This window comes from Cynoglossus semilaevis, chromosome 1 (assembly GCF_000523025.1).
Source record: "Cynoglossus semilaevis isolate Cse_v1.0 chromosome 1, Cse_v1.0, whole genome shotgun sequence".
Lineage (NCBI taxonomy): Eukaryota > Metazoa > Chordata > Actinopteri > Pleuronectiformes > Cynoglossidae > Cynoglossus > Cynoglossus semilaevis.
In genome coordinates this window covers 25,370,796-25,387,414 of record NC_024307.1, presented here as the reverse complement: position 1 = coordinate 25,387,414, position 16,619 = coordinate 25,370,796, and the positions used below count along the sequence as shown (strand labels likewise).

Sequence of the window (16,619 nt, the reverse complement as noted above, 5' to 3'; positions counted from 1 at the left end):
TGACTTTAAAAAAACAGTTCATTCAATTGTTGAAACAGTTGTGAACTCATGTCCTGGCGTTGTATTCTGCTCAATCAGGAAAAGAAAATGCAGAAAGTTTGTTTTCTCTTCGACTCCAGTACAGGCTCAGCCAGTGTGCACCACTTTTCCCATCTTCCCACAGCAGCTAGTTTAAAGCTGAAATTATGTGTGTATGATGTTGTTGATAATTTAATTCTAGTCTGGAAAATTGACTCTTACAATGGGCCACAATAACTCAGAGAGGGCAGACACTTTACCTTCTATTTCTTTTCTTCTCTCCTAGATTCTTATTTTTAAGAAGAAAAAAAAACAGAAATGAAATACCTGCAGACTCCAAACATATTGGTTTGGAGTCTGCAGACTTGACTATTTCTGGTTGAATACTACTTAGTTGAGCCGAAAGCCTCTTACTGTGAAAAGACAGAATCTAGGGATAAAATAACTTATTAGTTGTCTTGTTTTAAACAATATGCAGTTTCTTCACCTAGACTGTAGGGGGCATCAATGTGCAGAGGAATTTCAGGCATTAAGCTCATAGTGTGGATAGACAGAGGAGAATAGACAATTGTTGAACAATAATAATAATTGCTGCTGTGTGCTGCTCACAACGTTTGGTTTACTGCTCCACATCAGAAATCTCACACTGGATCAAGTGCCACTCCTGTTCTTCAGAGCATGAAAGAACTTTCTTTGTCCTCTTCCTCTCATCGTTTGTCCAGTATGTCCAGTGTCTGTTCCTTCTCTAGCTTTGTTCTCACACTGCTCCATCCTAGTCACACTAAACTAAAATATTTCAGCATCTACAACTGCCACCTCCATTTTTGCCCCTTATCTTTGACCACACTGTCTCCGTAGTCAACATCACAGCAGCTCTCCTGTGCTGTCTTGTAAATGTCCTCTTTCACCTTTGCATCTTTTGTGCACTGACAATTCATTTCTTCCGTGGTTTGTTTTTGTTAAACACCTTATTAAATCTATACCAAAATAATCGGTGTAATAAATAAATATGTAAAAAAAAAAACCCTCAAAGAAACAAAGATGTGGCAGATAGAGCAGGTGAACTAGAGGAGAACCAGCAGCTACGCTTTTGTACCAGGTACTTCCTGCCATTCGTGCATGAATTCTGGATTTTACAGAAAGTTTGTTTGATGTTGGTACACGGTACAGTACATTACACACACTGGTAACAACAAAAGCCATGACGCTCACTAAAAGGACTGAGAAATCTCGAATGGAAACAATCCTAGTGATGGAGCTGTGAAAGAGGGAGTGGATCAAGGTGCACTTTCATGACTGGATCACCACAGGACACTGACAAGGAGCAGTCAAAGACCAAACAGAGCTCCTTGGGGTTTTTTTGGAGATTGTCACTGTGCATCTGCTCCGCTTTAAAACTAATGGGACGTTTTCCACGACTTGCAGAGGATTTTCTGGAATGCACGTCTAAAGTCCCGGTTGAAAATGGTGTAGATGGCAGGATTGAGAGAGCTGTTACAGTAGCCAATCCAGAAGAAGAATTTAAAGAGAGGGTCAGGTATTTTACAGGAGTCCCTACACACGCCGTACAGGCTGTAGCTGAAGAAAAAGGGGAACCAGCACACCACAAACACCCCCATGACTACAGCCAGGACAAAAGTGAACCTCTTCTCCCTGGCCTGCGAGATCTTTTTCCTGGCCACCGAGCTGCGCCTGCATTTCCTCCTGGAGGTGAAGAGGTCCATGGACTTGTTACTGACCCTGGAGATGCGGGTGGAGTGTTTAGAGAGGGCTCTCTTCTTCTGGCTGACCCTCTTTGCCCTCTGTGAGTCATGTTGTTGAGGTTCGTGGCCTTTTCCCTCTGAGGAGGTGCTCTCCTCCATGTCACCATCCTCAGTCTGTGCGCCCATGGTGACAGTGTGCTGGCTGGGCGTAGGCAGGCACTGACAGTGACCGTTTTCTTTCTCGGCGTGGAGAGGAGGGGTCATTGTTTTGCTCAGCCCATTCTCTGTCTGTGTCACACCATCCGGCCTGGGGCTTTTTCCTGACATGCCTCTGGTCCTGGTTTTGGCCACTTGGTATATTCTGATGTAGACCAGGATCATGATCAGACATGGAGCAAAGAAGGAGGCGATGCTGGAGGACAGGATGTACCAGGTGTCGTCGTTGAGCTCGCACTGAGGCTGAGAGCTGACATCAGCGTCGCCCTCTATTGAGATGAGCGGCGGAGAGGAGATGAAGGCAGAGATGAGCCACACGATGACGATGATGCACTTGACGCGTTTAGGGGTCCGCTTCAGGTTGTACTCTACAGCCTGCGTAACGGACCAGTAACGGTCCAGGCTGATTGCGCACAGATGCACAATCGACGAAGTGCAAAACAACACATCCAGCGCCAAATAAATGCCGCACCAAACTTTCCCAAAATACCAGTAGCCCATGAGCTCGTTGGCCAGAGAGAAGGGCATGACCAGGGTGGCCACCAGGATGTCCGCGGTGGCCAGGGACACCAGGAAGAGGTTCTGTGGGGCTTTGAGCGCACGGCTGGTTAACACAGCGATGACCACCAGAATATTCCCAACCACGGTGAAGAGAATGAGGAAACTTACGAGAGCAGCGATGCCGGCGATGGATGCAGTGGAATATCCGCTGTCGAGATTCCAGGAGGAATTCAGTTGGATCACAGTGAAGGCGTCCATCCCGCTGCCGTTGAATGCGTCCATCCCGACTTTTTAACTTTACTCTCTCAGTCCAGGTGATGGTCTGGCTGAATGCTGCTGTTATTTCACATTTTGTTGTTTTCTTCTGAAGAGTCCATCAAAACGACAGGTCACAGACTGAAGACACGGAGACGCGCGCATTGAAATCCTCTCCACGGCTCCAGTCAGTCTGTAGAAGTCTGCTGCGCCCTGATGGCCACGGATCAACCTATTGTTCATAGTTTACTTCAACAATGACATTGAAATAATATTCTCTATTTCATGTTCTTATAGTAATTTCGTGCGTCTCCTCCTTATCAGGAGTTGCGCTCTTCAGCCGCAGCTCTCCCTTCTCCTCCATGGTCCCAGCTCCAGACTGTGAACCATGTGTGACTCTCATAACAACTCACCCACTGCCGCCACGCCCCCCGTCGCCCACCCCTCTCTCCTCCCGGGTTCGGACCATTATCATGAAGTAGTGGGAATGTGATGAAGCTGACTCAGAAGTCTACCGTGTGGTCCAGATCATCCCATCTCAGAAATGGGGATGGATATATTGGGATTGTGTGTTCAAGAGGGATATAAGGAGAATATGACGTCATAGATCAGAGAAGACGTCTTCATAATATTACAAATATTCTGAATTTGTGTTCCTGAAGAGAAGAACACGAGGATACTACACAATACTCAGTAAGATATTTGAATTTTCTTCAGACAGAACATTAAAAAAACATGCATTTCTCTCTTTATTAACATTTATTCATGAATTTGTGAAATCAACCGTTTCAGAAATGCATGCATATAGTATCTAATAATAGCCTATATAGTATCCAAAAATCATGACTTGACCAAACAAATTTATTAGAAAATACATAACTTAGAAAAGGGGAAAAACAACATATTGGTGACATCATTTTATCTAAAACTGTGTCTATAAACACTATGTTAGCCTTTCAAAGTTACAATGATTTAATACAGAGCATCTTGAAAAACAAAAACATAACACATCAATCTCCCCCTTGGGGGCAACCATTAGAACAGCAGCCCATGGTCTCCGCTGGTATGTAACAATTTTAATTGAGATGGTAATGAACCTAAAATGTCAAGGAGCTATTGAAGCCGAGCACGGGTGATTCTAGAATTTGGCGTACAGTGATGGTTGATCAATCTAGTTTATTGTTTATGACATATAAAGTGCTACATATACAGCAACAAAGACGCCTCTGTTTCACATGAAATGGTTCCTGTTCCAAAGATAAAAACATATGGGGTATATTCTGGTGGCGGTGGGGGGTGCACTGAATGTTGACTCAGGCCTCTGCTGGAGTTGATTTACAGGGTGGTACCAGGTTGAAACCAGGGCTTGATGATTTTCTGGCTGAGCTCCTCAGCTGAGATGGAGGCTGCTCATCCACAGACACCCACTGTGTAAATCAGATACACAAGACAGACTAGGATTTTAACAGTCTGCTGCGTTCAGCTCACAACACAACTATTGTCATTTATATAGGGAACATACACACACACACACACACAGAATAGCAGTTTTAGGACAGTTGTGGCCCATGAGTCAAAACGTTTACCCACACCTGGTCTAGAGAGTGTATTTTTCATTTAGTGTTGTTTTTACACCAAAGAGCAATTGTCGTAAGAAAACCACAGTAATCCTTACATGGGAATTTGAATGATTTCTTGCAATAACAACGATGGGAGACCAAGGTTTTGTGGATTTCAACACTTAAAATATAACCCATTTGATGATTTGCATTTAAAGAAAACATCACTTGTCATTTGGTGTTTCAATTACAGTAGGTGAAAAAACAAAAAGTATGACCTGTCTCCTTAATACAAATTATATCATCATATAGCATTTGTAGAGAGTCAAATACATCTAGAAAATCAATTTTGTCATCAAGTATTGAATTATTTGAGAAAATTATATTTTTAAAGTTTTCTGTGTCACAGTCTTATGCCATCAGTTCTGTTAGGTAACTGGACGTGAATTTTCTAAAAGAAGACGTTTCACCTCTCATCCAAGAGGCTTCTTCAGTTCTAACTGGTGGTGGGGAGTACAGCAGATATATACTCTAGGTGTGAAAGAATAAAGCTACTTCAGCTCCACCCTGTTGGGTGGGGCCTTGGGGTCAACTGTGAAAGTGTAAACAGTTGTTAAGAGTCTGATGGGTCTTAGTGGTCCCCATCAGAACGGTTTCGATCACCTGCCTCTTTGTTGTGTGAAACTGAGGAGTATCTTTTGGATATTGTTCCTAAGAGTGCTCTGTATGTGGGTGATAGGTTGTGTCTGAGTCCACCTCCTCTGTTGAGGGATGGTTTTTCCAGGTTGACAAAAATGGCTTCTTTCACCCCTCTCTCAATCCATCTGTCCAAATTGTCCAGCTTGTTTGAACAAGCTGGACAATGTGGTTTATGCCATTTGGTGCGAGGACTACGGACCTGTACATTAGGTAGACCAAACAACGGCTACACAGGTGCATGGCCCAACTCCTCAGGACAGGACTCAGCTGTTCACATACACCTCAAGGACAAAATACGCTCCTTTGAGGCCAACAATGTGCACATTTGGCCAGGGAAGACAGATGGATTGAGAGAGGGGTGAAAGAAGCCATTTTTGTCAACCTGGAAAAACCATCCCTCAACAGAGGAGGTGGACTCAGACACAACCTATCACCCACATACAGAGCACTCTTAGGAACAATATCCAAAAGATACTCCTCAGTTTCACACAACAAAGAGGCAGGTGATCGAAACCGTTCTGATGGGGACTGCAAAGACCCATCAGACTCTTAACAACTGTTTACACTTTCACAGTTGACCCCAAGGCCCCACCCAACAGGGTGGAGCTGAAGTAGCTTTATTCTTTCACACCTAGAGTATATATCTGCTGTACTCCCCACCACCAGTTAGAACTGAAGAAGCCTCTTGGATGAGAGGTGAAACATCTTCCTTTAGAAAATTCACGTCCAGTTACCTAACAGAACTTTCAAACTTGACCATGACCTGGATGACTGAGAATCTTCATAGACATGGTGACACGTTGTAATTTTTTAAGTTTTTAATTCAGTGAGGCTCAAAGCAAATCACCCCCACCACCAGGATTCACCGGTGCTCAGAGCACACTTACAAGTAAAACAATAGAATCATTTGATTTTTGTTGCTCAGGGTCAGACCTTTTCACTACAAAATAGAGGCTGTAGCATGTGACGCAGTCATCTGCAGGATTAGGGTTTCTAAAGCCTCACAGAAGGTGAAAAAAGTCGGGAATCATCATCTGTCTTTCCTTTTGTGAAGAAAATAGTCGTCATTTCCTCTTTCTTTTAAGCTGTCTCTTTGCATCATCTATGAATGTTTTTTTAAATTGTTCCAGTCCTAGTCTCCTCTGAATTTGAATTGCTCTGTTCCTTCCTGGTCACTTTTCTTCTTCACTTACTCAGTGGCTTTCATAGCCTGGTTCGCTGCACATGGTGTTCACACGTTAAACCTGAGTCACAGTGGTGGATGGTTGCCATAGTGATGGGAACATTGCAGAACAGATTTTTTTTAAATAAAACTGTAATTAAACAAGAAAACTACCGCCCATGCCATCCTTCACTTCAGATACTGTTTCCTTGTACTCTCTAGTATGTGCTGTGGAACCCATGTTGGGAATAACTTCCATATATCTGTGCATTGTTGTAGATGGTAGGAGTAGTAGTAAGAGTAGGAGTACGAGCTAAAATGATCCACACATTATGAAGTGCATTAAAAGAGTTAATTTCTACAAAGGAGATTCAGTCATCCAAGGGGGCAAGAACCAATCCCAGCAGTCCACGGGTGAGGGAGGGGTTTACAACCTTTGATGATAGTTCTGATAGTTGTTGATGATGATTGTTGGCTTTTATTTATTTAAACACTGGCAAAAAAGTTGTTTGGTTGACTTTTAAGGTTTTACACCTATAGTTTATTCACAGGTTTGTCCTGTCAAAATGTTACCATTGTACCTGAAGAGAATTACTTTTTTTCTGCAGTGTTTGTTATTCAGACTTGGGATCATATTTTGACTCTTAATACTTTCTCGATTCTTACCACTGGGCAGATAACCACTCTGCTTCACTCTGTGGGCTCAGCATCATTAAACAGACAGTTGGTCTGATCAGTCAGCTGGAGAGAGGGCTGAGTAAACACACCGTCTGTGCAGTCCACTGCTGAACACTGTGTTGTTAATTAAGCACAAAAGGCACTTGTCATCAATGAGGAGAAAATGTAGAAGAATCTGAGTGAAAACTCGGCGTCAGCCATTTGTACTTGTCATGAAGCGAAGCCTTGTGTAATTTATGTCTAGGTAATAACTCACTGTATTTCATTGGCTTATAGTGACTTTTAAACACATGTAATTGTGCTGGCATAGTATGTGAAAAGGGAGAAGAAGTTAGCAACATTCTCATTTAACATAAAATTCAATCCATCCATTGAGTTGCACTGGTCGCTGTCATGTCTATTGTTTAATCAGAATAGCAATTTTGTAAGAATTACAGTGTTTTAAATCAAGTGTGAATGGGTTGCTGCTAGAATTGATTTTAGGAATCGGTTTCTCACTTGTGGTTTATTATATGTCAGACCATGTTTGTTTTTGTTTTTTTCAACGTACAGTACTGCATCGTCAGAAATGGCTAATTGATTGAGCTTTTCTCACATGGTTGTCACCACACACATACTGGTTGGCCTTGAAGTGCAAATAATTATCTTTACATAATAATAATAATAATAATATCAACAGTGTGGAGAATATCATGACTTTTGCGTCTAATTTTTTCTAAATCTATTCTTTACCATGTATATATTATTTTATATCTTAGGTTTTATATTCAGTTTTCTAACTGTATTTCATGATAATGCACCAATATACCAAGTCATCAGGTTAAAGTGGAAAAACCAATAAACGAACGAATGAGACATTTTACTTTTTCCCTTTTCACAATTTCCACTTCTCAGCTCGGCCACATCTTGGTGACTTTTCTCAGGTCTGCTCTCACAGTTCAGTCTATTTGTACAGAGTGAAATCACTCTCAGCAGGGCCCTGAAAACTCTGCCAAATCCCAGTTTAATAAAGCCACAGCGGCATTACATTTGTGTGGTGGAGTTAGAGGACCTCTCTGTAGTTCTTGAATGTATCCACACCTCATAGAGGCTTTGTTGATATGTGAGTCAAAACATATTAACCTGATTATGAGCTGATAAGTAGATGTTCCCAACTAAAACACAATTAGTCACGACTTCCTGGTGATCAAAGCCCACAGTGTTTGAGGACAGATGTATAAAAGATAGAAAGTACACAGTAGATGTATGACCTCGGTCCAAAGGCTTCAGTGAGTTACTAAACCCCATGGCACATCGTCATCGCTTTATTAACGAGGCCATAAATGTTTATGATGAAGCACCACCACCTCACAACATCCACTTCGTCATCTCTGTGAGAGCTTACATTTGCTGCTGAGAATTTACGGGTTTAATTAGCTGCTGCCCTCTTCTGCCATCCTTCACATAAAGTGCCCTACAATTTCTTCTACACCCAAATACAAGCTACGGGGTGTGACGTCACAGGCGTTGTTATTGATGATAGAAGATGTAGCTGCATGTGTAACCGACAGGAATACTTCTGGTATAAGCGTTACAAAATAAAAATTAGAAGCTAAAAATTAGGTGTAAAATAAGCAAAAAGTGTCATACTTTAGTCAAAACAAATGGCAATGAAGAAAGGATACATGGAAAAACGTTTACACAAATGATAAAAAACCTTTGCTATGAATGTACAAATAAGTTTACAGGAACTTATTTAGTAACTCACTGAAGCCTTTGGACCAAGGTCATACATCTACTGTGTAGTTTCTATCTTTTATACATCTGTCCTCAAGGAAAAGCAAATTATAATTATGTAAACACCAGATATGTTTACTCTTAGCTGCACAGTTAACAATCCAACAGCACGTCTGTCCATCCTAGCACCGTTTTGTAACAGCTTCAGGATAAGTAATTAATAGCAGCACAGTTATTGATAGGAGCCCTAGTGATAAAATGTTGCTAAATTGCTAAAATAAATAAATAAATAAAAGGCAAGGTACTTAAGCACAGAAAAGGGTACACAGTTTGAATATTTTTCAAAAAAGAAAATATTTTTTTTTTTTGTTCCTTTTAAATAACTATGGACATATTTTTGTCTTTGAAAGTGTTTGAATCACGATGGTAAGAAAAGCACCTCAGCTTTTGCGAAAACAAACCAAAAAAGCAGTTACAAAACTAAGGATGTGCTTTTTAACTGTCAACACCGTCATAAAGCTCACAGGACACTTCTGTCAGGAAAATATATACTGGTAGAGTGTGTGCTTCATTTCAAGTCATGGCCTTTAGAGCAAAACCCACTAATCAGCAACAAGAGAACAGGATCAAATGATCAAAAACTGTTTCAGGCAGAAGCCAGCATACTGTACTGTATTTAAGCTCATGTACTGTGACCACAAATAAGTACTTCACACTCTCTCTGAGAGCCAAGACTTAATTTTATTTATCTCCCTTGTTCGTCTTGACTGCAGTTTATAAAAACATTAATAATTCAGTGTAGACTGTGAACACAGAGCAGGCTGTTCTGTAATGAAAGCAGTCATAATGATCAACGAGCCGCCTGCTTAACAGCCAATAAAACAAATCAGTGACAGACGAATTAATACATCAATGCCTGGGAATGGGCTTCTGGTTTGTTCTACGCTTTAATGGCTGAATCTAATGAGACCAGTGCCACACGTGGGTCACCAATCATGGACTGTGTCTGTATTGGACTCAGACTTTTCAGTCTGGTTGCATGGGAGATTGAGGTGTTTTAACATTGTTGCACTCTAATCTGGAGAGTTTATTTTATTTGTAACCAGAATAATATAAGGGAAAAAGTGCAAATTAGGGTTAAAAGGCATTGGATTGTGTGAATATAATTGTTTAGGCATTAAGTACAACATCTGCACTAACAACATTTCTTTCTACGGCATTAAGTACAACATCTGCACTAACATTTCTTTCTATGACTGTAACCCCCACATCTGTGAACTAGGATTAAGCAGTGGGCTGTGGGTGAGCTCAGCTGTCTTAGAGTTGGAGATAATAGAAAACCTGTATTTTTCTGCTGTGTGTGTTGTGTAAATCAGTGTTTGGTAAATGCACTTTATCTTCTGCTACTATGGTTGGATGCAAACTGAGGGACTTCTGTTGTTACAGAGCATGATTTTCCCTGAGTCTGAGCCATGCAGTCACTATAAAATGGATCAGTGTGATTCACTGACATCACAACCATTGCAACAACTATAATATCAGGACAACCATTTGACCGCACACATAATTTCTGCACATTTTACACACATCCCATGCAGACATTTTTAATGACGTTTGTTTCAATAAAAAGAAGATGGATTATTAGGATTAGCTGCCACTTTTTCATCGTGTGATTCTGAACCACTGATGAAAGTCAGTATCCCGTCACATCTACACAGTGGAGACTCATCCATCAAGTGTTCAAGGTGAAACTAGACGAGGATACTGTGAATAATTTATGTAATTTTCACCACTGAGGCCATTGTTTTGTGTAATTGCTCCAGATTGGACAGAAGATGACTTTGTGTTGAAGTCTTTGTGTCATCGTTGCCTCAATATCATAAAACAAGGTGACGAAAAAGCAGATGACTTTGTCGTCTGCGGTGAGAATAGGGAGCATCTGGAAACCTGGAGAGGTGGAGGTCTGGGTCCGTGACGGGAGCATCTGGAAACCTGGAGAGGTGGTCTGGGTCCGTGAAGAGGCAGAATGAAGGTCAGCAGGAGGAAAATGGAAAATGTATGTGAACAAGAGTGAGTTGGATGTCAAGATGAAGCTGCAAGAAGTACAGGTAGTAAAGGTGGATAGGTTCAAGTACCTGGGGTCAACCATCCAGAGTAATGGACGGTCAGTGAAGCAGGGGGAGACCTGTCAGAGTGCACTCTTCAACGGAAATTGTTGAGTTTCACCTAACAAGTCATGACACTTATATTGTGACAGAGACAGTTAAAACAATTAAATACTCTACCACTGGGTGGCAGCAGATGTCTGTTAAAACAGCAAGAAGCAAGAAACTCAGATGTTTAAGATCTTTGTGTGTCTTTCTTCAGTTCCTGCAAGTATATCAGCATTGTGTTCAACTAAACAGGCCCAGGTTTCAGTAAACAGAGTCAATAAATTGTAATTGAATTGAAACTAGATGGTCATTGTATTTTAATATGCATGCTTTTTGTTTTTTTGTTTAATCTCCCGTGGAATGTGGAAACATTTAGGAACCACTGCAATAGAAGACAGCTAATTATTGAAAAGTGTAATTAATATTCCTAAAACAACCAGAAACACATATTAAACCTTTGCCACAGCTAATGAAAACATATTCCCTTCAATGGTTCAGTAAATTACAGGTCTGTTTGTTTAATCTTGAAACATTAATCCATGTCTTTAAACCACCAAGCAAAACTAAGAAGAAAGTCAATGTTTGACTGATAACATTCAGCCCTGTTTAATAAACATGTAAATCCACTCTGTTTACCTACAGCACGACCTGCACCATTACATTCAGGAATTTTTTTTTTTTTTATAATCCAGCTTCATCGTGCTCAGACACAGGACAGTGAACACAACTTCACGAGTGCTACTGCGACCATTGGTGTCAGCAGCACTTGTGCGTTTGTTATGATAACTAATGGATGAACATGTAAATGAACTATCAATCGGTGTCTTTTTATAATGGATATCAGCTCATGGCTGCTTACGCTCTTCATCGCCTCCTATTGTCTTTGAAGTAGATGTGGAGTTATTACCCAGTTTTCCCCTGTGGATATTAAGCCAACCGTGATGATCGGCACATTATGCACATCCCCTCTGATTACATCAGATATAAATTGTCCTTTGGGCTGAAATGACTCCTGATACATGAGTAAGTCAGGACCCGAAACCCCAGGGCGTCAGTGTGCAGTTTAACCCAACACTGTCATGTAGTGTTGATGGTTTCACTCCTAATTCTTCAGCTTCAGAGATTCACGTTCAATCTCTGACCCTCATACTAGATGTTTTTTTTTATTTAAGTCTAAAAAAAACAAAGAAAAAAAAACAAGCTTCTCCTTGGCTTTGGTGTCCTTGACAGCAGCATTTTGACCTTACTGCAGGGAGTCATGCATCATATTTATGATTAAAGATCAATGTATCATCATAGCATAAACATAATTTTCTCTGCGGGAATACATTTATACAAAGAAAGGCCAGGCGTTTGTGGTAAAAGCATTGAGCACAGCCCTAAGTCAAATTTCAATGGTCAATGTTGTGTCTTTCTGTGAAATTATAAGCTGCAGTGCATGAATAATTGATCAGATGCTTCTACTTTTTTTTTTCTTCTCTCAAATCTTGGACGGACACACACCATATGTCACCGCAGCCGAGGCTTCACGACCTTCTGAAAGGTTCGTGTCTCTCATCTTGAGGTGTGCTCAGCAGGTGAGCAGAGGAAGAAAGAGTGCTAATTGAAGGGAGGTGGAAGGAAAGACAATGCTAATGGGAGACAGAGGACAGCTGTGGTGGAGAAGAGTGTTTTTGTCTTTTAGCCGCAGGATCAAGGTTCAATCCCACGTTTGGGATATTTTAATGTCAGTGTGTTCATAGGGATGATAGTGTGTTGTAAAGAAGACTATGATGTTTGAGTGACAGGCTTAGCTATAGTGTAAGAGATACTAGAATACTTTGCTAATAAAGGCTATACTCAACGATCTAAGGTATTTTCCACACTTGTAGTTTACATCCTTTAGTTTCCACCAGGGATGCATTGATACCAATGCTGGTATCGGTATCTAACCTTATTGTCACAGGCATGTATAAAAGCAGCCAGAACACCTTTAGGGGATTATCTGTCAACTTAACTTTTATCAACTCTATCCTTAAATGGTGGTACATTTCTCCAACATTGAAAACATTATCAATGTTTCCAATCTATCCTAATCCTGGAAGATCCTTCCTAACAAACTTATAAAGTAGAGTTGGCTTCAACCCACAAATCTGTTTAAACTGCTGTGAAAATCACATGATGCCTAAGAAGGCGTGCACATTTTCTACAGAGAATCTTTTCCTTACTTTTGATTACTACTTGTTAAGGCCAATCAAACGTCTTGTTTTGCACGATGCCATGCACTGACCTTTGCCATGTGAATCCTCTTGACTGGTGAGAACAATGGGTATTTCCCTCAAACTGCAGCGTCAGACCTGAGAGCAGATCCAGATGAATATTAATGTACTCCACCATAATGGGCTGACTGTGCTCGGCTCACTTCAAGAGAGGAGTAAGGATTTCTCCGTCAGCACTTCAGAGGTGGCGCTGCAGCAGCAGAAACAACGCTGGTGATTTAAAAATTGAATAGGTGACATTTTTACTCATAGTTTAGGGTTTAAAAGTGCTTTCCAGTGTCTCCTAATGAAGTACTCTTGAGTACATTAGTAATGAAGTAAATGTCTAAACAGTGGCAGACATGAAATAACTAGACCAAAAAAGTAGAATATAATACTATATGATTTATTTAAAATGTGGGGTTCTTAAAGAATTAAATAGACAGATAGATAGAACTTTATGAATCCATTGGGAGTTCCCTTCTGGAAATTAAAATGATTGTCATAAAATAATTGAGCATTTTATGGCTATTCCTTCACCGTGGGCAGAAAAGACACGTCTTAGTAGAAGCCTTGGATGGTTCATTGAGCTGTGAACTGTGGGTCAGCGATGTCGTGCGTGAGTGGGCCATCTCAAACATCACGGAACTAACGCCTGACGCTGTACAATGTGCCCTCACTCACAGTATAAGCCGCCTGTTTGAAGCACAAATAGAAAGATGTTCGCTGGTACACTGAGAACATCAATCTATGGACTGATTTGTACTTTCAGCAGTTCTTCACCCTGCTGTTGTAGCATTTTCAGCTTGTTTCCTTTTCCTGCTGCCGGCATGTGTAAATATGCTTTTCACATAAATTTACAGCTGGAGTTTAATTCGTTTTTGAAAGGTGTAAAGGTGCTGCATGTTGTCTTCCAAGAGGATTTGCAATTGTAATTGAAGCAAGTCCATACAAACAGGTACTGAATAGTATTTGAAAAATGTAGGGCAGTACACAGGCAGCATAATAGCTACAACTACAGAAGTAATATCTACCTTTATTCTAGCCTGTGACAGAGAAGTAAGAACCTGTAATTTTACCAAAAATGATTCACAGTTTTGTAGAACCCAACAGTGTTTTTAGGGCAAGAACTACTCCTACCTGTACATATATACAAATATAATTAAAAGGTTATAACTATCTGCTGAATATCTTGATGACAAAGACAAAGAAACAGAACTGAGCATTCCCTGCAGTGTGAACAAAGTATTATTTGAACACAGAAGGGCCTGGCTGTTCTAATTACTATCATTATCATGATGGATACTTTCAAGAGAGCTGATTGTCATTAGCCATTAGGACGTATTGTAAGTTTTGCAGTTGTGTTTTTGATGACTAATTAAGTAATTAGTTTGCTGGAAAGATGTCGTCAGTACTGGGAGGATTGAAATGAGTCATATATCTATAAACACATTAAAACCAGTAAATGTTGTAGGAGATTAGAATGTTGTTTCTTCAAAGTATTAAACTTCTGCTAGAGAATTAAAAGTCTTTATTCTTTGGGACTTTCCATTATTTAATATACGTTTGTTTCCCAACCCTTTAGGACAAAGGGAGGATTATAATTGAGTCTGAAATAATCCTGGATTAAATTTGCATGCTTGTTTTAACCCTTCTTCCTCATACCTGGTCTTGAGTTGATTAGAAACCAAATGTGTAATTCAATAAAGACAGACCTCTGAATAGAAGTGTGTTGAAACACTGGGCTTGTTGAAGAAAAAAGAAAAAGAAAAAAATGAGTCAGTCCATCTTAGTATGTGGCTGGAAGGTAGGACTTTGAGAGCCCTCTCTGTGGGAGAGGGCTCTCGCACTGAGGTCAGAGGCCTCATTATTACTGCAAAAAATAAAGACAGGCCTCATTATTACTGCAGTGCATCTGTCATCAAATGTCCTATCTCAAACACAGACTTAGATTTGACAGGAAAATGTCTTATCGGCTGTAGGAGAAATGCACCACACTCGTACTCAGGCTCTTTTCAAAGATGTTTTCAAATTGTGCGTGGGTGCATGTGTGTGTCTGTGTGATTGAATAAGACAAGGAGAACAAGGCATAGGTAGAGAGTGTATGAGAGGCCACAGCACTCCCTCCCCTTCAACCATATAAGAACAAGGTAAATGTCAAGCTGTGAGGAAAGGCCACTTTCAGAAATGATGATGACTGCTGACTTCCTGAAATGTCAGATTTGTCTTGAAAAAAAAAAACAACAACAAACATTTCAAATGTACAGTAATGTTGTTTTAACTGTATGTTTTCAAAAAGGATTAATGCAAACTTTTATTGTTAAGATGACATTCAATTTCTGAACTGTTTCCACCTTTATTACACACACATACCGACACCCACGCACACACACATAAATGTGTATATACACACACACACACAAACACCCTGTGATGCTAAGGTACAAAAGTGACAGAACTGACTGTAAAACTTTATAGCAGCCATCTGTCCTTCCATCCTATATATTTTTTTCAGCATAAATTTTACATTTTTTATATATATTTTACATTGTATATCACATTTTGTTCATATTATGTACAGTATTTTTATATGTAAATGCAGTATTTTGTTATTCATTTTTCAAGTGCAGCTGTTTTACTTGTGCACCAAAATTGTTGTATTTTTGTATGCCAACACATTGACAAAAAACCTTGAACCTCCTGAGAACTCCTGGGTACTTTATCCACTACACCGTCACACTCAAGACACCAATTTTAATATCAGCTGCTTTGAAACGTTGACTTCTCCTGTCTGTCCAATTTTCCAATGGTTCTGTAAGGACCAGCAGGAGGAGCGGGCTGCTGATGGAGCACTGATTGAATCATTTGCAGGTGTAGTCGGGTGTGAAATGATGGAAGGTGTAAAAGTAAAGAAAGAAAAGACTGACAAGCTCAAAGCCCCTCTTACTACTGCAGTACCCTTAGTTTAGTAGACCATTTAGAGCTAAATAATCACTTTAAATATATGGTCCAGTGTTTACCAGCATTAAAAAAAATCCCTTTTTTGTATTTTCACATTTACTCATGTTTGCAAGTATTTGGGAGGATAAAGCATGGGAATGAAAATGGACGTTTTCATGAATGTTGTTCATCTTTCCTAGAGTGTCGTTATATTGTTGGAGATGTTCAGCTGCACAGAACTGCACCACAAAGTTCAGTAGTCTGTACACAGTGAACTCAGCTTTGGTTTTTGGGTCTATTTAAGAAATGAAGGTTTTGACAAACACCTGGAGCCAGGACTTTTCATAGCAAGACGTCTTCACTTGGCTGACTCATCTGACTAATACCTGCTGACAACAGGCAGAGCCAGATGGTTTCTCTTTTTTATTTTTTTCTTAATCTCATTTTTTTTGCTCGTCTTCTATTGTGGGTCAGGTGCTGAGTGTCAGCGATGAAGCAAATAAACATAGATCATTTGTTATCTCAGACTGCTTTGTCTGCTGAATTGTTTATTGAACAGGAGTCTGGGATCTGAATGAAGGTTCATCAGAGTGGTGTAAAGTGCAGCAGCAGAGCCAATAGAAACAGAAACCATTTCAGTCAGTTTCATCCAGCTCCCCTCCATCAGTGTAACCCTCCTCTTCATACCACTCACCCTTCTGTTTTATCACTGATGGTGTGGGACAGAGCCCCCCCCCCCCCCTCCCCCCCCTTGTGACTTTTACTAACTTTCCTTGGGGCAC

At 40.4% G+C, this 16,619-nt stretch overlaps 1 protein-coding gene and 1 long non-coding RNA gene across 3 annotated transcripts in view; one reads left to right on the top strand and one right to left on the bottom strand.

The window, feature by feature from the left end:
* The window catches only part of LOC112487163 (uncharacterized), a 33,454-nt gene that overhangs the window by 2,620 nt on the left and 14,215 nt on the right, over positions 1-16,619 (top strand). The gene's annotated exons all lie outside the window — the stretch shown is intronic.
* LOC103387343 (alpha-2 adrenergic receptor-like) lies at positions 7-4,613 on the bottom strand. Its single transcript, XM_017036534.2, has one exon. It carries the CDS (start codon positions 2,718-2,720, stop codon positions 1,416-1,418), a length of 1,305 nt encoding a protein of 434 aa, XP_016892023.1. The 5' UTR covers positions 2,721-4,613; the 3' UTR covers positions 7-1,415.